The sequence below is a fragment of the Mirounga leonina genome, unplaced genomic scaffold (genome assembly GCF_011800145.1).
Source record: "Mirounga leonina isolate KUSES-001 unplaced genomic scaffold, KU_Mleo_1.0 Mir_168, whole genome shotgun sequence".
Taxonomy (NCBI): domain Eukaryota; kingdom Metazoa; phylum Chordata; class Mammalia; order Carnivora; family Phocidae; genus Mirounga; species Mirounga leonina.
The window spans coordinates 45,683,220-45,711,133 of NW_023270426.1; the positions used below are offsets into that span (position 1 = coordinate 45,683,220).

The 27,914-nt window shown below is 38.9% G+C and overlaps 1 protein-coding gene across 7 annotated transcripts in view; it reads left to right on the forward strand.

The window, feature by feature from the left end:
* The window catches only part of ARHGEF28 (Rho guanine nucleotide exchange factor 28), a 313,794-nt gene that overhangs the window by 225,996 nt on the left and 59,884 nt on the right, over window positions 1–27,914 (forward strand). For all 7 annotated transcript variants that reach the window (XM_035014641.1, XM_035014642.1, XM_035014643.1 and 4 more), the window contains 10 exons: window positions 2,870–2,912; window positions 7,873–7,996; window positions 8,330–8,462; window positions 14,334–14,389; window positions 15,459–15,507; window positions 17,358–17,502; window positions 17,580–17,707; window positions 18,899–19,039; window positions 22,708–22,955; window positions 26,609–26,731. In XM_035014641.1, coding sequence (XP_034870532.1) covers window positions 2,870–2,912; window positions 7,873–7,996; window positions 8,330–8,462; window positions 14,334–14,389; window positions 15,459–15,507; window positions 17,358–17,502; window positions 17,580–17,707; window positions 18,899–19,039; window positions 22,708–22,955; window positions 26,609–26,731 — 1,190 coding nt within the window. The remainder of the gene's footprint in view (window positions 1–2,869; window positions 2,913–7,872; window positions 7,997–8,329; window positions 8,463–14,333; window positions 14,390–15,458; window positions 15,508–17,357; window positions 17,503–17,579; window positions 17,708–18,898; window positions 19,040–22,707; window positions 22,956–26,608; window positions 26,732–27,914) is intronic.

Below are 27,914 nucleotides of genomic sequence, written 5' to 3' on the forward strand. Positions count from 1 at the left end.
AAAACAATGACTTACATATGGGAGATGTTCAATAATTATTTGTTGAATGAATGCACTAGACAAGATACATAGAGCACAAAACAGGTGCTAGGTTTTGTTTTGTTGTTGTTGTTGTTTTCCTTTTTCTTTCTGGGAATCCTTGCTGGAAGAGGAGAAAGCAAGACTGATAATAAACATGATTTAAATTTTCGGAATGTGGAATGGAGAAAAGGACTAAGAGAAAGAAAAGATACAGCCAACTTGAGAGGACAGGAAAAAGATGGATTAAACTTGCCCTTTTTTTTTAATGTATAGATAGATATATAGATATATCATGAGTCTTTCTGGGATCTCCAGGTCTCCTTAACCTTGGTTTAGGTTAGGATTCCTTTAATGGTACCTTGACATCTTTTCACTGATGGTCCTAGATAGGGAACTAACTTCATAACTTAACTATTTAGAAAATGCTTCTAAGTCTTTATAATGTGCAAAATGGCAGCCTTGCCATTATATCTGTAGTGTGACTAGTTTTTAAAGTCAGAGATGAACCATGAGAGACTATGGACTCTGAGAAACAAACACGGTTTTAGAGGGGAGGGGGTAGGGTGGATAGGTTAGCCCAGTGATCGGTATTAAGGAGGGCACGTGATGGGTATTAAGGAGGGCACGTATTGCATGGAGCACTGGGTGTTATACGCAAACAATGGATCGTGGATCACCACATCAAAAACTAATGATGTATTGTATGGTGACTAACATAACATAATAAAATTAAAAAAAAAAAAAAGAAAACTCAGGCCAAAAAAAAAAATAAAGTCAGTTCAGAAGTTTGAAGTTGTTGACCAGATGACTGAGAGGAAATGGATTGTTTATAAGGGAAAAAAGCCCTGATTTATGAATTCTTTAATGAATAAGGAAGGGTATCTGCCTTACATACAATCCTTAAATCTTTGCATTTGAGTTAGAATAAAAAAACTGACATCAATTCCTTTGGCTTTTCTGTTAATAAAATCTTACCTTTAGACAGTATATTTAAAAATAGGGCTATTTCAATGAAGTTTCATCTCCAGAAGGTAAGAATCACAAATAGGCAATGTAGGTTGAAGCTACATAATAAATGTACAAGATTCCAATGCGTAAACCATAGGTATATGAAGAATCAATTAGCTCTTAAAGAAGAGGGAATAGTTTTAACTCTGTGCGTCTGTGTGTAGGTGTGATCAAAGCACAAGAGTGAAAGCTTGACTAGTTCAAAGATGTGATGCTTCATTGTTTAGTTCATTTAGATTAATCAAAGTTAAATTGACATTTACATTACTTTAAGTTCCTTCACGATGAGTTTGGAATAGTCCTAAAAATTTTCTCTATTTGAACAGAATCCAAGTCTCCTTTCACCCCAGTTGGAAGCTCCTATATATGAGCTATAAACTAGATACACAAAATAGGATAGTGTTTTAGCCCTCTGTATTCTTATTTGTGATGTTTTCTCATCTTTGTCACTTCCAAGAGGTTACTTATTATCATTTCTCATGGTTTTTTGGGGGTGCCAAGGGTACACTGATGTGGCAACATTATTTAATGCTTGTATATACAAAACAAAATCCTATCCTGTAATTTCCTCTGGTACGTTGTGTGTTTAGATAGACAGGAATATTCTCAATAATTACAACCTTACCAAGAAGGACAAAAGCGTTTTACTTTTAAGAATTTGAGGAGTGAAGTGAATGTACTTCTGAAAATCATTGTGCACTGTTAGATGGAATCCTATTAGACTTTGCCCAGTTGCCTGAGGCTGGTTCCATTAGTTTATTAGCTTGATTATCTTGGACATGTGGCTTAATCTCTTGGCATCTCAGCATGTTTACAACAAGCATAATGATTTCTGCTCATGAATTAATTAATTAAATGTGATAGTGAATTAAAAGTGATAGTGAAAGTATTTTAAGCATTCACAGTTTTCTGGTTGATAGGCAGATCTGAAAGCTTTAATATTTATGGCAATAAAATCCTCCAAATTCTTCCAAAGCAGATTTTTTGTTACATACGAGGTAGCATTAGATTGAACATTGATATTTACACATTTCAGGGGATATGTGTTAATTAGTTTTCCTCCTTATGTATCTGATGCACTTTCCTTTGCAAACTGGTTTTGCCTCTTCACTCTTCTGGACTGTGGTGGTAAAGGAATAGTCCCTGCTCTGTAGATGATGTGCTCTACAGTGTCCTCTCCCTCCAGTTCTTGCTCGCTCTCTAAATGTGTCTCTGCTCTGATGAGCACTCCACTTCTGGAAACAAGATGGTGCTCAGCTTCTTGCCTGAGACTGTTCCTTCTATCTCCCATCTCCCTTACCCCCAAGTCCAGGGGGGAAAGTGAATCTCCCTTTCCTACCACAAAGCACATCTCTGAAGTGGCTGCTGCTAGGATTTTATGAAGTCATTGCAGCTATATTAAAATGGACTCTTCCTTATGTTGGCCTTCAAGACTTTTCTTTTGAGCTTCCCGAAAAGGCAGCTAACATATGGATTGATTCTGTATGTTAGGGAATCAATATTACAAGTAAGGGATGAAAGCTCTAATGAGAAATATCCAAAGCGACAGAACTAATTTTCTGCAATGCTGAAAATGTTTGCTGCCTCCTGCTGATGCCAACTTCATAAAGTCATTAAATGTTGCCACATAGTGGCCTCCGCCCGTTCTCTCCAAATTAGGGATGGTGATAAAGATACCCAGAGCAATGCCCTGCTTACATAAAATGACTTATTTTCTCATTATTTTCTAACTGGTGGTGTGAATAATGATAAAATACAGTTGAGCGTGTGCATTTTAGACTAACACATGACTGCTAGTTTGTCTGCCTCAGTTTTCATTTTATTGTTCTGTGTCTTGTAGAGCAAAGAGCTTACAGCTTACCGGAGCCACCAAGAGAAAAAAGGTATTTTAACTGTTCCAGTTTTCCTGAGGGTCTGCTTGCTATCTTTGGAAATATTTGCACATGAATTTTGAGATCTGTTCAATAGTTTGTGAGAGGTTTCTGTATAATGAGCCTGCCTGAATGCTTTGCTCCCTCTCTGATCTGTATGACAGCCTGTTCCTGTGAGTCCCCAGATGTGCAGGTCTCAGGACTGGGGACAGAGTATTCTCTTTTGGGTTATTTTCAAAGACAAACACCTCCAATGTCCTGGACCAATGAGAACAACAGGGTGAGGATTACCTGCTTTAGAAAGGCATTAGGTTCTTGCTAAGTCTGCCTGCCATGACAAGAAGACTTGCTATGGGAACAGGCCCCTGGTTGGTCCGATGTAGAAAGTACATAACCACCTCTGCTATCTCCTTATGGAATATTGCTTAGAGTGGTTGGTTAACTTCGAAAGAAAGAATAAGTGATAGTGAAAGTATTTTAAGCATTCACAGTTTTCTGGTTGATAGGCAGATCTGAAAGCTTGAAACCTCAGCTTCTCTTTTCCCCAGAAGGCAGAATTGTTGCTGGAGTCAGGCTTGAGAAGCTGACCAGCAAGCAGGCAGGATTGTTGAGTTCTACTGGTCTTGAGTAACTGCTCATAAGTCACACTGTGAAATAGTCCTGGGGTTATGTGCAAAACCAGTGCCAGAAATGACCTAAATGTTTGGCTTGAAGACACAATGTGAAAAAGAGTGAAAATGGCTTTAATTTGGGTCATAATAATGCTAAAACTTTGGAACTTTTTAATATATATCAAGATGGACTATTTTGTTTTAAATTTTAGAAAAAAAGGGGGGCGCCCAGGTGGCTCATTCGGTTAAGCCTCTGACTTTTGATTTTGGCTCAGGTCATGATCTCAGGGTCGTGTGATCGGGCCCCAGGTCAGTTTCCGTGCTCAATGGGGAGTCTGTTTAAGATTCTCTCCCCCCCCCCTTTCCCCGCTCTCTCTCTCTAAAAATAAATAAATCTTTAATTCCTTAAAAAAAAAAAAGTATCACTAAGAAAAAGCTTCCATTTGTTCATTCCTATTTTGTTGGAGACCAGAATAGAAATTTTCAAGTGACACAAATAGGAAGACTAAGGATACCCTTTATTGATAGGATGATGATGAAGAGGACATGGCCATGATGGGGATAGTGATGATAGCAAAAGCAGCAATAACTGACCTATTGGGTGTTTTTACATTTACACTGGGTACATTGGGTACTCATGTTTAGGCAGATTACTCAGTTGTGGAATTTGATCATCATCTTGGTTATCATTTTGGTTAATAGTCTTCTCCCTGTTATCTTTTTAATTACTGGAGAAGTAATGGACTAATGTAAAGATTTTTTTTCAATCAAAAATATTTATTCTCCATTAGGAGAGGGACTTAAGACTGAAAAAGCCAGTGTCATAATTGGTTAAATATTAGCCTATAAAATATTTTAACTTGGATGGTATGTGTAAGGAGTATCCCTTTCTTATTTCTTATTTTGTCACTTCTGTTTTTTCTCTTCTTTAGTCTGTGTTGGTCCATATCCTGAAAGCATCTGACTTTCTCAGTCATATTCCCTGGTGTATCTTGTGGAGTAGATCTTTCACTTATTTAGTCTGTGCACAATACCTTATTGGATGTTCTAGTAGGATCCCTGGCCATTGCTAATGCTTTGCTCTAGCCATGTTGAACTTGAGGGATCTGCCTTCTTTGGAATTCTCTTATTTATATTAATCACTTAGTTTCTGGGAAAGAATGCAGACAGGTAAAAGGGGGATCACTCCAGACTTTGTAGGATCTTTTCTGTAGGAACAGACACTTCATTTCTATCAATTTTTTTAAGTACAAAATATAGTAGTATTTAATTCTCCAAAAATGTTAGTTTATACAGTAGCTGACAAATACAGTTTAATACTTTCAATATAAGGATATAATTCTTTGTTTTAAGTTTTTACTTAAATTCCAGTTAGTTAACATACATTGTAGTATTAGTTTCAGGGTGTATCAACTTCTTTTTTAAATTAAAAAAAATTTTTTTACAGGGCGTACCAACTTCTTAACAATTATATGGCATGATTGTTTTTTATTGACACTGTCTTAAATGTGTTACATTTATTACTTGATCTGTTTTTTAAAAAATGAGCATCTGAATGTCCAGAAAAGTCTCATTGTGTCTATTTTCAGTTTGGATATTGGGAATTCCTTTTAATACTTAGATATTCAGTTCTCTGAAAAATAAGTTACAGATATTACAGGTTTAAAGATTAAGATGAGGAGGATCCATATTCTTAAGATACTTAAAATCTTCACTGAAAAGGTAATGCCATGAGAATCTCTGAGGAATGGGGTTTGTAAAACTATTTTGAAGATGATTTCATTGGTCATCAAATTGATGATAGAGTTTAGGCATCTTGTTCTGGGATTTGAAAAGAGTTTAAATGAATTTTTTTCCAGATTCTTATAAATTGAAAAGCTTTTTAAAATCTATTGTGAAATTAGTTGGCAATTTTTCCCTTCTTAGTTCTTCCTTAACATAACTAATTGTAACATAGGTGAATATAGTATTGTTAGATTTGAAACATGGAATCAACCAGCCTTCTACATTTGCCCAGAGGTTATACTATGTTATTCATTTTTGTAATGTGACAGTGGATCATGTCCATGATATTCACATTTCTACCATGTGGGATGGCCATTCTTAGTTTTTAATATTGAGTGTTTCAGTATTTTTTTGTTTACTTGGTCATGTCTCAGGTTTTCTCAGCCTTTAAGTTTAAAGAGTAAGTGGTATGATTTTATGTCATTTTGTAGTAATATATAGGATATAGGAAAATTGTGATCCACATAAAGGTTTTAGATCAAAACTGAAACATTGTTTTTGATATGGTCTTCTGTAGCATAGGGAATTGGGAAAAGAGTTGGATAAACAGAATTTAAGAGAGTAGAGGGGCAGATGGGTGGCTCAGTGGGTTAAGGCTTCAACTCTTGATTTTTGGCTCAGGTCATGATCCTCAGGGTCGTGAGATCGAGCCCCCGATCGGTTTCTGTGCTTAGTGGGGAGTCTGCTTGAGATCCTCGCCCTTTGCCCCTACCCCCACTCGCACTCTCATGCTCACTAGTGCTCTCTCTCAAATAAATAAATCTTCTTTAAAAAAAAAAAAAGATCTTTAAGAGAGTAGAGCTGTGTTTCTACTGGGAGGTAGGTAGCGGGGAGGACTTCTTAGCATTCTTTAATTCTGTGACTAAGGTCTCCTCACCAGATTGTTCTTGACATAGACATTGGAAGGCACTTGGGATCACAGAAGATGTTCCAGAGACCATTCTTTCTAAGGTCTCAAATTTGTTTTTCTCCTCCATTCCAAAAGTGAGTCTGTTGAATAATATATCATGAGTTTTGCAAATTAGGATGCTTAAGAAACAAGAGGTATGGAAATTTATAAATATGTTAACCAGTCAGTTATCTAGGGAGGTGGCTGTGGAAGTAGAAAGGAAATAACAAAGTATATAAGTTCCTTTTGTGACTCTGAGTAGTCATAGGGTACTTTCAGTTCCATCTGCCCTCTTTCCTTTCTAGCTTTTTGAGCTGTTTTCTCTAGGTAGCAAACCCACTTTCACTTATTGTGCCGAATTCTAGTTAGCAGGACATACACTGTCCTGCCTGTGCCTTTGGATCTGCATGACCAAGAGGCACTTCTGAAGCCATTTATCATCTTTTCTAAATGCATTCATAGGTTTGAACTCTCGATTATTTTACACAAATAATTATATTATTAATAATCTATATCTAATATAAATAACTAACTTAAAATTCCATTTAATATGTATCAGGTAAGTACATATTATATTTAAGTGTGGGAAGGGGCCTTAGAAATAATTGTAAGTCTAAGCCTGTCATTAATCAGATGAAAAAAACTGAAGTCCTAAGATTGGTCATTGGACTCATTGTCACAAAATGTGATCATATATTTTGGTGATTATCAGTAATATGATAGCTTTTGAAAAGTGTATCCCAGAGATGAATGTTATTCATCTAATGTGGATGAATGATAAGTTTGGGAAGTGGGAGAGACTTTGGTTATAGAATGTTTCACAGAAGCGTTACTTGGTTTTACATGATATTTGGTTGATCTTTAATATATTCTCTCTCTCTTTTTGTCTCTCTCTGTCTTTTTGTAATAATGTTAGAAATATAAGGCTATCAGAAAATTTCAGGGGAAATAGAACTTGTCATAGATGGGACTTGTTTTTTTCTAAAGAATGATTATATGGCTTAGGGGAATATAAATGTTCAGTGTGTTCACAGATTGGATACCATTATCTTTAGCTTGCCTTTTATTGTGGGGAAGTATCAACAGCCTTCTCTCTTTTACAACCTAGGGAGTCTCAGATTGCAAATAGCCTGGTTGAGTGGGAAAGACTGAACCAAGAGCTAGGCAGTCTGTTTCTCAAGCTGTATTATCAAAGGAAATGTGTATCTTCTGAGTATTATCTCTATGTTCCAAAAATAAATAAAATCCAGTTTCCTATTACTGGTTATTTGCCTTCTCTGTGCCTTGGAAATTTCTGTTGGCATAGCAAATAGGGAGATGAGTGTTTGCAGACTAAAATTCTAAGTTTTCCTTTATTTCTCTAGTATTGTATTATGAAAAATTTAAAGTATACAGAAAAGTTGAAGGAATTATATGCTGAATACCCATGTCTACCACTTAGATTTTATAATTTATAACATTGTGAGATGGTTGCTTTATCATCCATCCATCTGTTATCCATCTATAAGATACATTTTTAGTATGTATCTTTATCTTTAGAATAACCTTTAAACCTGAGAAAAAAGTGTATATACACACGTGTGTGTGCATATATATATGTGTGTGTGTGTGTGTATATATATTATATATTGTTTTTTATTCCCTCTTTAAGTCCTGGTAAGCCATGGTAACAGATTCTTTTTTGTAGAATTCAGGAAGAAGAATGGGATAAATACATTATACCTGCCAAGTCAGAGTCTGAAAAATACAAAGTGAGCCGAACTTTCAGCTTCCTCATGAATAGGATGACAAGCCCTCGGAATAAATCTAAGGTAATTAAAATTGTGTTTAAAATGTAGCTGGTTCTGTTTTTCAGCAGTTAGTATGGTTTCCACTTGCCCTTTAAAGTCACTGCTCTTAGATTTTTGTACACACATACTCGAAGACCTCTACATTTGTTATGGAATGTCGTCCAAGTCATTAGAAGTACGAGACAACGGTAGGCTGGCCATGATTCATTTTGGCATTACTGCATTCCTCCGTGTGCGGTCCTTACATTCAGACAGAAAATGTAGAGACTTTGTGTGGCTTCCGTAAGTACTTTGGCGCTCAGCATTTGTCTTTTCTCATTTCTCCCCACTTGGCTGTTGCTGTTGTATCTGAAGACAAAAAGCAAGGATGCCAAAGACAAAGAGAAACTGAGCCGCCATCAGTTTGTCCCTGGAACATTCTCTGGGGTTCTACAGTGTTCGGTTTGTGATAAAACGCTCCTGGGGAAGGAGTCATTCCAGTGTTCCAGTAAGTTCTTGGGCCCAACGTGTGCGGTCTTTGCATTTTGCATCCCCAGACAGTAAAGTGCCCCGTGAAAATAGGGCCATTGTTTTTTGTTTTATGTTTTTTCAAAGATTTATTTATTTATTTTAGGAGGGGAGAGGGAGAGAGAGTCTTAAGCTGACTCTGTGCTGAGCATGGAGCTCGATGCAGGGCTCAATCTTATGACCCTGAAATCATGACCTGAGCCGAAACTACGAGTCAGATGCTCAACTGACTGTACCACCCAGGCCCCCGGAGAGTAGGGGCATTGTTAAGCATCTTTACATAAACCTTCACTGTAGCGCTGCCCGTGTGATTTGACAACTTACCGAGCAGTGACCCGTGATGGTTCGAGTCAGTGCTTGTTGCCCATAAGTGACAGCCCCCGGAACCCCAGACCTCTATATCTCCCTGCCTACTTGATGTCTCCACTGGGGCATCTAAACAGCTTCTCAAAAGTTGCATGTCCAAAGTGGAGCTCTGCTTTCCCACCCCTGTGCCCACATGCAGGCTGATCCTCTCCGTTCATGGCAGCTCTAGCACGCCAGTCACATGCTCATGGCAAAAAGCTCGGGGTCTTTCTTTATGCCTCTTTCTCTCTCACATCCCACATCTAGTCCTTCAGCGCTCCCCTTGGCTCTGTCTTCCCAATATGTGTGAAAGCCAGCCACCTTTCACCCTGTTGCTGGTATCACCCTGGTCTAAAGCCACCATTTCAGTGGCTTTCTAACTGGTTTCCTTGTACTTTTAGCACAAATGGCACAGTTCTAAAAGCATCTGTTCTCCAAATCCCAGCCGAGTGAGCTTGTGAAGGCACAGATCCCCGTGTTCCAGATCCTCCAGTGGCTTCCTGTCAACCCCCGCGGAAGGCAAAAGCCCTGACGATGGGTGTGAGGCCCCATCGTCTCTCCCTCTGTCCCTTCCCCCTTCCTCCCTCTGCTCCAGCCGCTCTGGCATCTTTGCTGTTCTCTCAACGGGTCGGACATGCTACCGCCAGAAGGCCTTTCCCGGCTCTTCCTTCTGCCTGGAGTGCTCCTCCCTCAGATCAGCCAGTGGACTGATTGCCCCCTCCCCTCCTTCAGGTCTGTTCAGATAACACGTTCTCAGTCAGCCCTCTCCTGACCACCCTGTGCTTGGCTCACACAGTGATTCAGAGCAACCCTATCTGTGGCCACCATCTCCCAGAGACTTCTGGTCTCCCAGACCAACAAGGCAAAAACCAGCCTCACCATCCACATGCCAAAAGGCTGTCCTTCCTTCTATGTTAATGGTGCAAGCTCACACCTTGGGCATGCTGATCCCTCTTCCTGTTGTCCACCCCCCCACCCCCCACCACTCAACACCATTCACTCCTTCACTTCCTTTATTCTGAATAAGTACTTTTACCACATTAGTCTTTGTCAAACACTGCTGTCATCTACCCACATCCACTTAAGGACTTCTCTCTGTTTACTGGACTAAGCCCACACCTTGCAGAGAGATGTGTCAGGTGCCCTCTGTGCCAAATAGTCCTACAGTTGGTTCCCTCTTCAGCCTTGGTTTACAGCCAGAGGCCTTGCCAGGCATGTTGTCCTTCTCTCCCACCGAGTGTGTTCTCCCGTCTCTGACCCTTTGCTTCTGATGATCTCCCTCCTCTTCGTTTCTCCCATGTCTTCTGCATCTGTCTTGATTTCTCACCTCATCTCGGGAGGTCTTCCCTGACCACTGTGTCCAAAATTTTTGTGCACCACATGTATGATCTATTTATCCTATTCCATTTCATACTGGATTATGGACAACCTCTTGATATTTAACTACTAAAACAGACTTCAAGGACTAAATGACACAGTGATGCTTCTGTATCCCCTGCAGCAGCTATCACAGAGCCCAGCCTTGGGCACTCCTGTGTAGTTAATGACAGACAGAAAACTGGGGCAGGGGGTCTCAGGGAGGGAGGTGGGCTCACTGAAAGGTAAACTGTAGTGTAGCACAGAACATGTTGGTTCACAGAAAAGTTGGTCAAGTCGATGGCCATGGAAGTTTGAGTGGAAGGCCAAAATGGCTGAAAATATGGAGGATGTATTTAGCTTTTAAGAAAGTCATTACTGGGACACCTGGGTGGCTCAGTTGGTTAAGCGGCTGCCTTTGGCTAAGGGCGTGATCCCGGGGTCCTGGGATCGAGTCCCACATCAGACTCCTTGCTCAGTGGGGAGCCTGCTTCTCTCTCTGCTCTGCCTGCCGCTTCGCTCTCCCTGCTTGTGCTCTCTCTCTGACAAATAAAATCTTTAAAAAAAAAAGTCATTATTTTTTTTTAAATGCAATAGGACTCATAAAAGATAAAAGGCTTAAGGAGGGGCGCGTGGGTGGCTCAGTCGGTTGAGCGGCTGCCTTCGGCTCAGGTCATGATCCTGGAGTCCCGGGATCAAGTCCCGCATCGGGCTCCCTGCTCGGCAGGGAGTCTGCTTCTCCCTCTGACCGTCCCCCCTCTCATGTGCTCTCTCTCATTCTCTCTCTCAAATAAATAAATAAAATCTTTAAAAAAAAAAAAAAGGCTTAAGGAGAAATTTAAAATTATCCCAAATCTTACTAACTAGAGAAGATGGCTATTCATATTTTCATATTTTAATGGAGTTCATTCTCATTAGCTATTTATGCTGTTTTATTTGATATGAAATGTGTTTAATTACTCCTTACTTAGTGTACATTTAACTTTTTCTCATTTTTTTCACAACAAATAATGTGGTAAGTGGCATTCTTTTGCATATAACACTGTCCACATCTTTTTTTGGCTGTGTGGTCTCGATCCCACAACCCTGAGATCATAATCTGAGCGGAAATCAGCAGTCGGACGCTTAACTAACTGTGCCACTCAGGCACCCCAACACTGTCTACATCTTAGATTGTTGTCTTACATTCTAGCTAGCATCAGGATGAGTATATGTAAAGTTTCCTCTTTAACGCACAGTTTTTTAAAAAGTTCTAAGATTTATAGTTTTTAAGAAGAGGAGTGTTGGGGGTTTAAACTTTGGTTATTAAGCTTTTTTACATGGGGCAGATTTTGACATGTAAACTCAGCTGTTACTGGTAAATCCTATTTTATGCGTGTATTTTTGTTTTTAATTATGAAGGTTACTATTTCTAATCTTAACATGATAGAAAACAAAACGTAATATAGGTATTCAAGATTCCGGTGTTTGTATTCTTCTTTGTTAAAATCTGAGTTTCTAGTTTTTTATAAATACTATATTTCTATAAAATTATTTTTGTTTATAGATAGATTTCCCTGCTTATATTTAGATGCTTATATATTAGATGTTACATTACTGGGTGCACAGAAGTTCACAAATCACAAAGCTTCATTGCAGATTTAGCTTTCATAAACATAAAATTACCCTTCAATCATTGCCTTTGGCATTGATTTTTACCTTCTCTAAAATTAACATTCCTCTTGCTTTCCTTTTCTTTGTATTTTTCCCTATTTCTGTGTTTTTATTATTATTTTTTAAATTTCTGTGTTTTTAATTTGGGGCATGTGTCTTTAATTTAGCTGTAGTTAATCTGTAACTGAGAGATACTATTTTATAACAAGGCTTTTTTTTCTTATTTACATTTAATTTTACAGCTGTCAACTATCTTTTATAGTTCTTTGCTCTTTTCCTTGATGTCTGATTTAGCTATTTATACCATGTGTTGTTGGTTTTTATGTTCTCAGGGACTTGGCAAGATAAGCTCTTGTAGTATCTACTAGTGGTAACTTTTAAGGCTTATACGTGGATATTCTTAAATTTCTCTTATATTTACCCTTTTTTCCCCTAGACTCTATTGGTATACTAAGCTATTAAATTATTCTTTTTATGTTGTATGTTTAATCTTTGAAAAATAGTGTTCTCTTTCAAGAATGATTTGATATTTGTATTCATTTCTCTATCTCTGCTTACAAAAATGTTTTAGATATGATTCTTTGTTTAGCTGGTTTTGTTGCTTCTTTTTTTTTTTCTTTTTTAAAATAAAGCTGATTGATTCTTGAACTCTTAACTTTGATTCTGCTCATAATAGTCTTGAGTAGGATTTCAGGTAAATCATTTTTTCAAAAGGGTTATTGAACTGATCTGTTTTCTGAAACCTTGTGTCTCTAAGGAGGTAGTATATCCTTTCTTCCTTCTTTCACACACAAAAAGAGATTTATCTGGCTAAATAAATTCCTAGGCCAATACCTTTCCCCCAGACATCCTGTCAACATTGGTCCATGAATTTTGGGCATCGAATATTACAATAGAAAAGTTTTGGGGCTTGTCTGACCTTATTTCTTTGTTGGTAACTTGTTCTGCCTAGATACTTGAGAACTTTAAATTTTTCAGTCATACAGATATCGTCAGAACGTGTCTACAGAATAGGTGTCGTTTAACTCCTAGAAAACAGGGAGACCTTTTGATTTGCCTTTTGTAGTTCTTTTTTAGTTTGATAAAAGTTTTTGTCCATTGTAGCTTTGACCATTGCTTCTGATTTTCTGATTTCTTCCTTGGAGAAGTGTGATCTCTGTTACCTTTTTTTGGTAGGACATCTTCTACTTTATAATTATGCCCTCCTTTTTCTCTACATCCAGGGGGGAATCTTTCAAGTTTAATTTCCCAGTGCTGCTTTGATATTTTGGTTAAACTGATTTTTCTCCGTTGGGTCCAAGTTCTGCTTTCTTGTCCCCCAAATCTCCATCTCCCTCTTATCGTGTTGGCCTATTATCAGGTCCTCTACTCCCTTCATGGCCTTTTGGTCCTATTTTATGTCTGTTATTTGTCTCTGAGGGAGAATACATTTCAAATATCTAAGTTTTTCCTCTCTGTTTCTAGAGTTAATAATCATCAGTGGCTTACTTTTCCTGTGAGTTTTCTAACTTTGTGTTATCTCATAGTTTCTACTTCTTCCCCTTTTCCTTTCATTCACTTGTTCTGCAATGAGGAGAGAGCACTCTGATTACCACGTTTGCCAGCAGGACCAGCACGTGGATAATCCTGACCTCTGCTCATTGGCCATTGAGGTATTGGCTAAAATGCCTCTGTAGACCTACAGCGGGATGAAGTTGGGTTAGCTTCTCAGTGGGTTATAGGCACTTTGCCACTGTGGCTGGGATGGACCTAAATGGGACCTCCTACCCACGAGGAAGGATTCTTTCTAATGAAAACTGTGATAAGCTGCAGGCTCCTCCCTTTACTGTGTGGAGGTGGGTGGGACGAGAGTGTCATGGCGGTGGTGTGGAGGCTGGTGGGGATGGAGGGCAGGAAGACAACAGCCTGGCAAAAAGCAGTCCCCACGCACAGGGGCGGCTTTCTGTGAAGACAGCCTGGATCTCTGAGCCAGTGGGCAGAAAGGAGCAGGCAAACTCTTCCGTTCTTTTAGTGAAATTGAGGCCACGTGCGGTATAGAGGAAGACAAGCAAGCGGCCAACTTGTCTCTTTTAATGTGGCTATCTGTAGTTAGCAGGAATTCCTCCTGGAGCCTGACAGGACTTTTTTCAGCATTGTTGTGAGTTTGTTTTCTTTCTTTCCATCTTGCAAGGCATTCTCCCTGGTGCGGGAATGGGCAGTTGCCACCAGCCAGATATCAGAAATCCCTTGCAGGGCAGGGCATATAGTGGTAAATGAGTTCTCAGGCAGACACAGAAGTGTCTATCATGCATGATTGCAGGTTTCATAATTGGTAAGACTGTGCAGAAGGGGGAAAATATCTCCAAGGAAATGAAAATGTTAACCATGTGCTTGTGCTCAAGGGTGGGGCTACATGTGATCTAGATATTTTTCCTTACGTTTTCTAAATATTTTTGTGTGCTACTTTTATGATGACCGGTAAAAGCACAATGCTGTCTTACTCATTTTTGTCTTTCAGACTGTAATGCAAACGTACACAAGGGTTGTAAGGACGCTGCCCCTCCGTGTACCAAGGTAATCTGTCATTTGTTTTACCTGTGCATATGTAGCTTTGTTGCTTTCTGTTATCTGTTTAGGTGTTTATTCTTTTATTACTGTCTATATTTGTTTTTAAAGTGATCATTATAGTGATTTAAAAAAAAACACACACATGTATAGTTGTTTCCTGAACTATCCACCTTTGGAAATAGGAAAAGCTCAAATGTGGCTGCCTGTGGTATAAGGTATAAGTGGGTTAGTCTTTCCATTGAGAACTGCTTGGTTTACCAGTGTGGACCTCAAGTGTATGTATATGAAGCGTAGAGCGGTAATTCTCAAACATTTAGCAAATAACAGCATCACCTGGAGGACCTGGGAAAACTAGATTTCTGGGCCCCATTCTCATATTTGCTGACCCAGTAGGATCTGGGTGGGGTCCGAGAACTTGTATTTCTAACAAGTTCCCAGGTGGTACTGCTGTCCTGGGACCACACTGTGAGGTCCCCTGGAATAAAGGAATGGTCTCTGAGATTGGGAGGGGGCTTGAGGAAATGGACGCATCTGGTCACATCTCTTCCTTTCTTTCCCACTCTAAAGTCACGTCCAAAATGTATGCGAGTGAGCGTGATGACGCTTCAGAGGGAACCTTGGAGTCTCCAACCGCTGTGCCAATTGAAACAGACCTTGTGTCTGGTCATGTAGTTACGGGTGATGTTTCAATACCTCAGGGTGTTGTGGCCGGTAGGCAGGAGGGGTAGCCAAGAGTAGGAAGAACAAGTAGGAGAAAGGCAGCGCTGATAGGAGCTTCTCTCTCAGCTGCGGTCTGGACCCATGAGATGGAGATTTCTGGTTCCCAAAGACTTTTAATAGAGCTGGGATATTCATGATACTTGTTCATGAGGCACACGTTCTTTACAGCCTGCACATCTCATTATCATGCCATTTTCCTCTTCGGTGCATTTAATGTCTTTTGCTTTAAATATTTCTTTGTTTGAAATAAGATAACAAAAATGATATTGATAAGAATCCTGTGTAACTGGGTGGACATTTTTGTAGTCAGATGGAATTTAATCTCGTTTTACGTGTTTCTAATGTTCTTTACCAGAAATTCCAAGAGAAATACAACAAGAACAAACCGCAGACCATCCTTGGAAGTAAGTGATGTGGAAATGGCAATTTCATACATACCATACTTTTTTTCCAATGCGAAATACCTACTCCTTTTGTTTTCTCCTTTGTCCAAATATTTCTTCTTTCCTAACACATGATTAGTGTAATATTTACTTACACAAGGAGGTCAAGAATGTTATAAACTTCTATGCCAGTCTAATAGCTTTTGTGCTAGAGGTACTATATGATATTTTATTTCAGAGAGGACTGTAAGGGGGGACGTGTTAGGATATTGCCTCAATTCTAAGACATGATCTAGTGTAATATACACTATTGATTTAATAACAACCTTTGGGGGAAAAGAGAACACGACATGAAGCGTCCATAACTTTGTTTTCCTAGCACTAACACATACTTAACTACACAAATACCTATCACATGCTTCTTCAGAATCAGAGTTAGGGATAAAATCCTGAAGTTTGGAGTCTACAGTCCCTGCTGTCCATTATCATAGTGACCTGGTCCTGCTTATTAGCTGGGCTTGAGGCTGTGATCTCATCAGCTCCTTTAGGATGACAGTGATATTTCAAGGCAACCTGGCGTTTTTCTCATCTACAGTTAAACTTGGTGCTTCTGTTTTTCTTTGAATTACATATTGCTTCATAGGAAACAGTTCTTCTTGGCACTAATTGGAAGCTTTTGACAGTAGGTTTACATTGCATGCAAGAACCAGGGACCATCATCTCCTAAGTTTCAAAATCCTCCCGTTTGTTGTGAGAGACTTTGCAATTTGTTCTGCCTCAAATATGGCATTGCTTGCCACGTGGAAGGCATTTTTAAGTTTGTAGTCACTTTTCATTTGAATGCTCTAACAGTGTGACCAGTGTTTCCAAAACCACTTGACTCATGGGACAATACAGTATGCAGATTCATGGTGATATGCGATTGGGTGTGATGTTGAACAGGTAAAGCTAGTGCAGAGAGTCACGACTGTGACTTCGTTTACACCCCTGCTTGGACAGAAGTCCCTTTGATTGTAGTTGGGAGGCGCTTGTCAATTTCATAAGGTTCGGCATGAAAATAAAAGGACCTTATAATTGATAAAATTCCTTCTCTGGGAGTCATGAAAATCAAACCAAATCATACATGTATAAAATCCTTCATAATATCCCGGGGTTCCATGTAAGTATTGATTCTCTTCTGCTTGAGAAGGTGTGTGCTCTATCTCTGATATTGTAGGATTGAAATATTTCCTGAGGGTCATGTATGGTACACATCAAGTGTAAAAACATACATGCCCGTAACGATCTAGAAGAAAGTGTTGAGAAGAAGTTTGCAAGAAACCAGAAAGGTATTGAAGCACCCCTTAGTTTTCAGTCTGTGAGAGAGAAGAGCTCAGCTTGACTTGCAGGTTTCATTTGCCTGAAGTTCTCACCCCCTAAAGAACAGACTCCCCAGCATCATTCCAATCCGCTGACATGGTTCTGTGTGGATGTGTGTATGATTGTTGAAACATACAATATGCCTTCTACTAATAGTGCTAATAACACCTTGCATCTATTTAAAGCGGGCTGGAAGGAGTACAAGCAGTGGTTTATGGGAAAGCTCTCTTAGTGTTTCCCCATTCCATCTTCTTGTTTGTGTAATCCCAGCCGCCCACAGTCTCCAAGTGGCTGTGCTGAAGCAGGCCTGCTGCATGGGTATCAGGAGGGTGTGAAATGGAAGGGACATTTGAAGCAGATGTCAGGAGGTGGCAAGGAGACTGGTGTCAAGGCTGGGCATGCGACATATCAGCAGTCTCCATTCCAGTGTTTCACTCCTTGGCTTTTGAGTGACTCCTTGTAATTACTGCCCTCTGTGAAAATCACATGAAGCACCCATCTCTTATTTCTAGACTCTTCATTTCGAGACATCCCACAACCTGGTCTCTCGTTGCACCCTTCTTCCTCCATGCCCATTGGATTGCCCATCGGGAGAAAAGAAGCTTCGGCACAGGCCCATCCTTTGTCTAGAAGTGTTCCAGGCACTGCCTTGGAAAGGTAAGATGAGAAACCGCCTGAGCCTTCACGTCTCAGAGCCACTGCTGGAACTGACTCGTCTCCCTCCTTCCCTCCAGCTTCAGAAGGTCGGGGCCAACCCTGGAGTCTGAGAGTGATGGGAACACCTGGAGAAGCAGGTCTCATTCCGATGAGCTGCTACAGTCCATGGGCTCTTCTCCCTCCACGGAGTCCTTCTTAATGGAAGGTGAGGAGAAGACACGTTTGTTTCTGGGAGGAATTGCCAGAAGGAATATTTTCTGAAGGATCAAACATATTCTGTGTGTGTGTGTTTTAAAGAATTCTGTTTCATGGTGTCTTTTTGGTATAGGTTCTTTTGATAAATGAAAATTTAGCCTCAGTGAATACTCCCAGGTAGTGGCCAAGGATATATGATATATTAAATAGACATGTGGCATGAAGATAAGAGAATGAAATACATTGTGTGCTTGTTACTGTTTATAAGGTTTTAGAACTACTGATGAATTGGAATAAGGATCATATGTTAAAAATACGTACTTCACTTAGTTAGGACTGCGCTTGCCTAGATTTCTGAGATACTTATCCCCATCTGTTGCCCCCTACTTCTAGGGGAATAAAAGCATTTTTTAAAAGCATATTTTGTAAGATAGGATTTAATCTGGTGAATTGTGTGTTGTATCCAAGCTGTATCAATAAGTGAAGGAGGACCAGAGAAAAGGAGAGCAGTGAGGTGAGGGATGGACTCTTCCCCCGGTATCTATTGCTTTTATTTTAAACTTGAGTCTTTCAATCCATTATCCTCTCATGCTGACTCCTCTGAGCTGGACTGTCTCTCAGGAGTGCTGTTTAGGCAAATAGGATTTAGTTTTCCTGGAAGGAGTATGTGTGTGTGATATCAAATTCTGTCAAAAAAATCTGTACTCTCCTGTAACTTGAGCCCTTGTACCCTGCTTTCTTGTTTATATTAAGGACAGTGAGCCAAGTCAAGAGCAAATCAGGTGGACAAGTACAAAACTCAGATTTGAGTAAACAGTGCAGAGTAACCTGGGGCAAAAGGTAGTGTGTGTTCAAGATTCTGTAAGCACATTATGGTCTCAGAAATTTACCAAAAATAAAAGAACTAAAACAGACCACACCAAAACAAACAAAAGAATCTTTAAATGTCTTTTTTTTTTAGACATACACACCATCACTCTTTTAATGATTCTTTGCTTTCTTGCAAGCTGCCTTGATTTGGATCCTTTCACCAGTTTGGTTTCTAGATGTTTCTGCCCCATATCAACAGTATTTTGGCTTAGCTGTTTTTGTGTTCAAAGCAGGTTTATTTTGTGTGATGAATCTATAGACATGGGTACTTGGAAAGGTCTTTGTTTTGTGTTATTCCACTTCTGGCTTTTGTGTTCTGCGGGCACGCTAGATGTCGTGGATTCTTCTCTGTGGAGTGACCTCAGCAGTGACGCCCAGGAGCTGGAAGCAGAATCTTGGAGTCTGGTGGTGGATCCCTCATTTTGCAGTAAGCAGGAGAAAGATGTCATCAAAAGACAAGATGTCATTTTTGGTAAGCATTTAAAATATGCTCTTGGGCTGAAGCAGGGTGGTATAGGGGAAAGAGCATAGAATTTGCTGTCATACAGACGTGGGTTCAAATCTCAGTCCTTTCTAGTTACTTGATTCAGACAAATGGTTTAATTCACGTGGGTCTTAGTTTCTCTGTCTTTAAAATGGGGATAATGATATTCACGTTTAAAATGTGAGGCTTAATTGAAGCGTTGTATGTATGTGATACAAAGCGAATTTTATTTCTCAGATCCTTTTCAAGTTTACTTACACATGGCCTATACTTCTTCTGAGAATCACTGTAAGTTTTCACATATTTTAATGTAGGGCAGACAGGGCTGCTTGGTACACAGCTCTGCAGCTTGCCTGCACGCACCATCAGGTACCCGTCACGTAGACTGTGGTGGGATGGGCAGCACCTGGATATGAGCAATGTGGGCCTGCGTTCTGCAGTCCTAAGTGTGAATTTCAACTCTGAGATTTTACTACTTCCTACTATTGGGAGTGGATGCAATCTGAATTAGGGGAAGTTAAATTATCGACTGGTTAGAGAAAAATGAAGTTGAAATAATTTTAAAATGCAAAGTAGATCCTCAGAAGTGCTTCCAAGAGGGTACCCTACTTGAAAGATGGGACTCACTCTTAGTTTTTACTAGTTCTTTGTTTGCAGGTATGGGCCACAAAGTCCATGGTGACAAGGATTCCTTCTCACCTTGTCAGGTTGATGGTTAGGCAGGTCACGTGGGATGATGTACGAGCCTGGTTTGAAATCTGTCCAGGGCTGTATAGGTGGGAAGATGCTGTCCCTTTTATTTCTCATGTAGTTTGTATTATATTGTAATTTTTCTTCACTTACTTCTTGATTTCATATATTAAAAATAATCTAACCCATTTGGGATGAATTATCATGTTGTGCAGTTCACAGCATGGCCTTTGGGGTTAGAGGGCCTTGTATTCCAGAGGAAATCCTTCACTCTTCTCTTCATTGTCTTTATTTTTTTTTAAGATCTTATTTATTTGACAGAATGAGCACAAGCAGGGGCAGCGGCAGAGGGAGAGGGAGAGAAGCAGACTCCCTGCTGAGCAGGGAACCCCACATGGGGCTCTATTCCAGGACCCTGAGATCATGACCTGAGCTGAAGGCAGATACTTAACCAACTGAGCCACCCAGGCTCCCCTTCGTTGTCTTTCTTCAAAGGATGAGAAAAATCATTCCTATTTTTTGGGTCATAATGGATAATTAGATAAAAGGATTAAATGAATCGATATGAATAAGTGCTTTTAGTACAGAGTAGGTGCGAAAAACATGGCAGGAAATAATAACTTGAAGTTAGTGGGTTAAAGAGATTTTTGTTTATGATAAAATAATAAAGCTACATTGAGATTTGTTTACCCTCCATGGCTAATATTTTAGAGTCTTCCTAATATCTGAGTCTAAAATACTAATCTAGAATTGTACTTATGGTTCTCCCACAAATCATGAATTATTTCCCCTCATGATGCATTTTTATAATTGAGATAGAATTAATATACCATAAAATTCACTCCATTACAGTGTAGAGTTTAGTAGTTTTTAGTATGTTCATGAAGTTGTGCAACCATCAACTGTCTAATTCCAGAGCATCTGCATTCCTCCAAAAAGAAACCCTGTGCCCTTAGCATTCACTCCCCGTGTTTTCTCCTGCTAGCCCCAGCAGCCATTCATCTGCTTGTCCCTATGGATTTTCCTCCTCTGGGTATTTGGCATAAATGGAGTTGTATGATATATGGCAGCTTCTTGTGCTTAGCATATTGTTTTCAAGGTTCATCTGTGTTGTATATCAATACTTCATTCTTTTTTATGGCTGTAAATTATTTTACTGTAAATATCCTATGTTTTATTTAATTATCATTTAATGGTCATTTTATCAGTGGATGGTCATTTTGGACTATTGCCACTTTTGGGGTCACATAGTAACTTTATTTTCAACCCATGGGAAGAACTGTCAGACTGTTTTCCAAACACTGTAGGTTATGTCCTCTGTCTTCCCACAGCAAAGTGAGTTCATGAGAGCAGAAAATCTGTGCATTTTGCTCACTGTTATTTCCCCGGTTTCCAGACTTAATGCGTGGCATACAATAGGTGCTAATATTTGTTGGAAAGTATACAGTATTTTATGTATTTCTCAGAACCAAGATAAGTAGATGTTTTACCATTTTACCCACCCACCAGTGATATACTGAGGATTTTGCTTTCTCCACATCCCTACCAACACTTCTTTATTGTCCACCTGTTTTATTCCAGTTAGCCTAGTGTGTGTGAAGTGGTGTCTCATTTTGGTTTTGATTTGCATTTTCCTGCGGGCTAATGATGTTAAGCATCTTTCCATGTACTCATTGGTCATTCGTATATCTCTTTGGAGAAACATCTGTTCAAATCTTTTGCCCCTATTGAAGTGGGTTTTTTTGTTCATTTTGTCTTTTTACTGTTGAGTTGTAACACTTGTTTTTATACTCTGGATGCAAGTCCCTTATGAGATATTTTTCTTGCATTAAAAAATTTTTTTTCAGTCCTTTTACTGGAAATGCCAGCATTACTTTTTCCACAGGAGCTTAGTAATTAGCATCATTGGCAGCCACACTTTATTAAAAATTGATATTTGAAGACCAGGTAAGGTCATTGAAAAACATCTGATTCCATGTTCCTTGTAGTATTTAAATCATCATTGCCATAGCCCGGTAACCTGATCATACACATTTTTCTTGAACACCTCCATTTTCTAGAAACTCTTTCCATAGACATTGCATTTTAAATCTATTAATCTGTGCTAAGATCTGAAATTCCTCTCTCCTAGTTTCTGTCTATTGACTCTACCCACATAAGAAGTCTGATCTCTCTCCCTAGGCTGGCCCACTGCCCTCCTTCACCTTTTCTTCTTTCAAAGAAGCCTCATTACTTGCTTTGAGGTTTAGAGCAAGTTATGTACAACCTTTTGGCACAGTTTATTCATCTAGAAGTACAGATAAGAACATCTACTTATCTTGGTTCTGAGAAATATATAAAATACTGTATACTTTCCAACAAATATTAGCACCTATTGTATGCCAGGCATTAAGTCTGGAAACCGGGGAAATAACAGCGAGCAGAATGTACAGATTTTCTGCTCTCATGAACTCATTTTGCTGTGGGAAGACAGAGGACATAACCTACAGTGTAGTACAGGTATGTGTAGAATACATAATAGGTTGTAGGTAGTGATAAGTGCTGAAAAGAAAAATACATATCAAACAGGGGGACAAGGGCTATGAAACGTTAGGGCATACAGGGGAGACTTAAGAGACAAGTAATATTCGAAGAGACCTGGACGACTTTAAGAAGGAGCTAGGTGGATTGGGGAAGAAAACATCTCAGGCAGCTGGAACAGCAAGCATGGAGGCCTTGAAGAAGGATCTGACTCCCATTCTGTGGGCTGTTTTTTCACTTTATCCACAATGTCCCTTGATCATCACACTCTGTTTTCTTCTGGAGAAAGTGGGATCAATGCTGACTTTTATAGCAGAAGAATGTCATTGTTCATAAACATTCCCCCCCCCCTTTTTTTTAATTTGTATGACATTCAGTGTTTAGCCACTAATGTAGGTCACTGGAGTACTTCGTTGTCCAAGCTTCTTTCTGCCTGTGTGTTTCAGAGCTGATGCAAACAGAGATGCATCATATCCAGACCCTGCTCATCATGTCTGAGATCTTCAGGAAAGGAATGAAGGAGGAGCTGCAGCTTGATCACAGCACCGTGGATAAAATCTTCCCCTGCTTAGATGAGTTACTTGAAATCCATAGGCATTTCTTTTATAATATGAAGGAGCGAAGGCAGGAGTCCTGTGCTGGTGATGACAGGAATTTCGTCATCAACCGAATTGGAGATATTCTAGTGCAGCAGGTAAGGGAGGTTTTATGGGCCCTAACCTCAGAAACCTAAAGGTTTGCTGATTCTCTACAATGTTAAAAGCCTGTGAAGAACTGGAATTGCTTTACCATTACTGCCAGATGGGATTGGTTGGTTTTCTTTTGTTCGATACCCCTTTGCGTGCCTGGTGGCTGAGAGCTTTACCAGCCAGTGACTGACTTCTGTGAGTCTCAGGACCTGGTGGGATGATCCCCATCCCTCTCTCCACCAGGAGTCACAGTCATATCTAAATTTCTTATGAAAATTCTGTGTAGACTTCTTGATGTGGTGGCTCTGTGATAACAGGGCTCCCCCCATGGAACCGTGGTAGTCATGCCACTATCGTCAAGATGGATGTTGGCTCATCTTAGGAAGAGGGAGGAAGATCTGTTATCATTAAAGCCTTAGTGTTCCTGCCTGGGGGACAACACAGCACATGTCACTAAAAGGAGGCACTTTTTAGGTGTGTGGGATGTTTGAAGCATCATGAGAATGGACTGTGCTACTCTTCTAATAGAAAAGAGAAAACAAAGTTTTGACAATTCGTATTGGCCTTCTGATCCCTTTGCAAGGGGTTTTCTGTGATATAGATGGTAATAGAGAAGTTAAATAACATGTATTCAGTGACCCTCATAGAGCGAGCAGTTTCCTGAGTACTTGTATGTATACTACCTCCTTTCCCTTCACCACTCTCTATATAGGGTAGATATTATCTTCCCCATTGTGCGAATACAGAAACCGGGGCATGGAGAAGGTAGTAATGGTTTTCTCAAGTTCACTTATCTCCTAAGTAGCCTGACTGAGGTTTGAATCAAAATCTGCTCTCTGAACAATGGGTTAGGCATATGATTTCTTGAGACCTCTTTAGTGACACCTGGGGAAGCTTTTTATCATCACTAGTTTGTAAGTCCCAGTAAAGCAGGGATTCTTGTTGATTTGATTACTAATGTATTCATTTATTTAATGAATTTCATTTAATAATTCATCAAACTAATTTCACTTAGAACAGTGCTTGGTCCCATAAATATCTATTGAATGAATGGGTCACTTAGGAACCAAACACTAGGGAATTCGCTTGAATGCCATGTTTTGCAGTCCCTTGGAGCACTTGGGGAAAGTCATGGAGAGGCATCCCTAGTTAGCTTAGTTTTTTTTTTTTTTTAAAGATTTTATTTATTTATTTATTTGAGAGAGAGAGAATGAGAGACAGAGAGCATGAGAGGGAGGAGGGTCAGAGGGAGAAGCAGACCCCCTGCTGAGCAGGGAGCCCGATGCGGGACTCGATCCCGGGACTCCGGGATCATGACCTGAGCCGAAGGCAGTCGCCTAACCAACTGAGCCACCCAGGCGCCCCCTAGTTAGCTTAGTTTGGCTTTCTCTTGATAAATACCAAAATGCCATCTTCTCCAAAAGACTGATTTTGAATCCATTTCACTGTGTAGCGCACACTAATAGAGTTCAGCTGTTGGTTTATTTACTAAAAATGGAGGAGTTAAGTTCATTGATACAAATATGCTTAAAGATACATATATATATGTCTGTGTGTGTGTGTGTGTGTGTGTATATATAGTTTTCATTTCTCTGGGATAAATATGTGGGTGTCTTAATTTCTGGATTGTATGGTAGTTGCATGCTTAATTTTGTGAGAGACTGCCAACTATTTTCCAGAGTGGTTGTACGATTTTACATCCTCATCAACAGTTACAAGTAATCCAGTTTCTCTGCATCCTCACCAGCATTTGGCATTGTCACTGTTTTTCATTTTAGCTATTCTGAAAGACATATATGGATAACTCACTGTGATTTAAATTATAATTCCCCCATATCTGATGATGTTCAACATCTTTCATGTGCTTATTTGCCATCTGTATATCCTCTCTGATAAAAGGTTGGCTCATGTCTTTTGACCATTTTCTAATTGGATCGTTTGTTTTCTTACTGTTGAATAGTGAAATTTCTTTATATATTCTAGATCCTAGTCCTTTGTCAGCTATGTGATTTACAAACATTTTCTTAAGTCTGTAACTTGTTCTCTCATTCTCTGAGTTTGATGAAGTCCATTCTTTTAGTTTTTCTTTTCAAAGGTCATGGTTTTGGTTTTAAGTCTAAGAACTTTTTGTTTAGCCTGAGATCTCAAAAGATTTTCTCCTGTGTATTTTTGTAAAAGTTTTACAGTTTTGTGTTTTACATTTAAGTCTGTGATCCATTTTGAGTTAATTTTTGTTTAAGGTATGAGCCACATGTCAAGATTCACTTTTTGTTTTTGATCTATGGATGTTTAATTGCCCCAATGCCAATTGTTGGAAGTACCATCCTTGCTCCACTGAATTGTTTTTGCTCCTCTGTCAAAAATCCACTGGACATTTTGGGCTCCTACTCTGTTTCGCTAATCTATGTGTCTGTCCTTTCACACAGTCTTAATTATTATAGCTATATAATAAGTCTTAAAATTGAGTAGACTGAGTCCTTTGACTTTTTTTCAAAATGGTTTTTAGCTTTTATTTTATCTTTCCATCTAAATTGTATAATAATCTTGTCTGTATGTTTTTTTAAGAAAAAACTTGCTGAGATTCTGAGGAGGATTGCATTAAACCTGTAGATCAATTTGGGAAAATTGACATCTTTACTATGTTGGGTCTTCCAATCTATGAACGTGATATATCTCTCCATTGATTTACATCTTTGATTTTTTTTCACCAGCATTATATAGTTGTCAGCATAGAAGGCCTGTGTATACTTTGTTAGTTTAGTATCTAAGTTTTTGTTTGTTTGTTTTTGTTTCTGTCTTGTTTTTAGCAATCATAGGTAATTTAAGAATCAGCTCTTGAGACATACTTGCCTCAAGCATAGATGAAACCGTAAGCAAAGATGAAAAGATCAGAGATGGGGATGTAAGTTGAAGTACTTGTCAGGGGCTGGGTGGCTGTGTTTTAGTTTCTGTTGGGATAATATTGAATGTGGTAGAGGGTAAAACATTGACATTCAAGTAATTCAGTTTGTTTCCTCCATGCCACCTTATTAATCTGATTTGGTTCCCATCTAGAAGTTTCTAAGGGATGTTTGCACAAGTTAAGCTTATTGAAATATCCAGCCCATATCTCTACTTTGGTCCATTAGTTAATAAATTGGCATTCCGATTATTCATCTTTCCCTTTTACCTGCCTTTCCCTTTTGTGATGTATTGACAAAAATCAAATTCCAAATTGAGGACTGAGTCCATGGACATGGTCAGTTCACCAAATGTAAATGTCAACCCATGAGAGGTCAGACCTTCTTGAGCACCCCCAAATGTTGCAACATAGCTTTTCTTCAGTCTAGCAAAGTACTAGAACAATAAGTTGAAATGATAAAGTTGTACAAACACCTAAAAAAGAATAAAAGGTAACAAATGTTTTTCATTTGGCAATGTGATAATTGAATTAGTCCAATAGCGTATAACCCCAGTAGGTTGATGTCTTCCCCCTACCTCTTGGCAACTTCTTAGTTTAATTTAAAAGGTGTCTGGGGAAAAGAAGGGATTGTGTTCAGAAATTTTATGTTTATTCTTTATTTGCCAAAAATATGTTGAAATATATGAAAATTGCATGTTCTTTTCAGTGTTTAAAACTAATTAAATTTATAAACCATCATTGAAATGTCATTCTCAGTTTTCAGAAGAAAATGCAAATCAAATGAAGAAAATATATGGAGAATTCTGTAGCCATCACAAAGAAGCTGTTAACCTCTTTAAAGAACTCCAGCAAAATAAAAAGTTTCAGAATTTTATTAAGGCAAGTATTTTTAAACTATTGCAAAGTGGTAAGCCAGCACAGGGAAATAGTTCGTGCTTTCTTGTTACATGACCTTAACAAGTTTCACATCGAGGTGCTGATTTTCAAAGGAAGGAGAAGAAAGAGATAGGCCTGTGGCAAAGATGGAAAATCTCTTTTTCTGTCTTAGTACAATATTTCTCCCAAATTATTTCCTTTTGTATCTTATATTTGTAAAGTGTCCTCCAACCTTCTGAGCACCTTTGTAATATCCTGGGTTGTCGTTTTATGTCCTGAGAAGTAATAAATCAGAAGAACCTTAGTGAAAATACAGAATCCACCCCACCCCCCCGGATTAATTTGAAGCAAATCCAGAACATCATATAATTTCACATGTATGTAATATGTATTTCTAAACAATGCATCTTTTAAAAATTACAATGACATTAGCACAATTAAGGTAAGAATTATTCTTTAATATCTTCAGACAGCTGGTCAGTATTCAGATTTCCCTAAAAAATGAAATTGGATTGCTTAAATCAGAATCCAACTAAAGTTTACATATTGTGTATCAGAGTTGTATCTTTTAAATCTCTTTTAATTTGATTGTTCCCCATCCCTTTATTTATTTTTTGGTGTTCAGTTTATGTGTTGAAGAAATTTGTCCTTTAGAGTTAGATGGATTATACATTTTTTCTTTTATTTTGAGAATGTTAGGAGATACTCCCCCTCCCCCACACCCCATACATGAGTATTGAGAACTTGAAAACTTAAAGAATACTATGAAATTTTTAGGAAAAAAGTTGACCTGATTAGAGGGAATTGTAAGTGCTGTGATAAAGAATAACAAATGTAGAGGAAGACTGGTTAGAAAAACCAACAGTTAATTGCAAACTCACACTCAAAATATGACTTTGATTTGTGAATATTTTCCAGAACTTTTGCTCTTCATAAATCTTAACACTTAGTGAAACTTGCTTACTTTTGGAATTAACTGCAAATATATCAATGTAACTTGAAACTTCTTAGTCTTCGAGAGTGAGATTATTGATAGATTAATGACAAAGTGTACAATTTAATGACAATGAATCAAGTTTTATTTTATTTTTTAAAGACTTTATTTATGTATTTGACAGAGAGAGGGCACAAGCAGGGGGAGCAGCAGGTAGAGGGAGAGGGAGAAGCAGGGTCTCCGCTAAGCAGG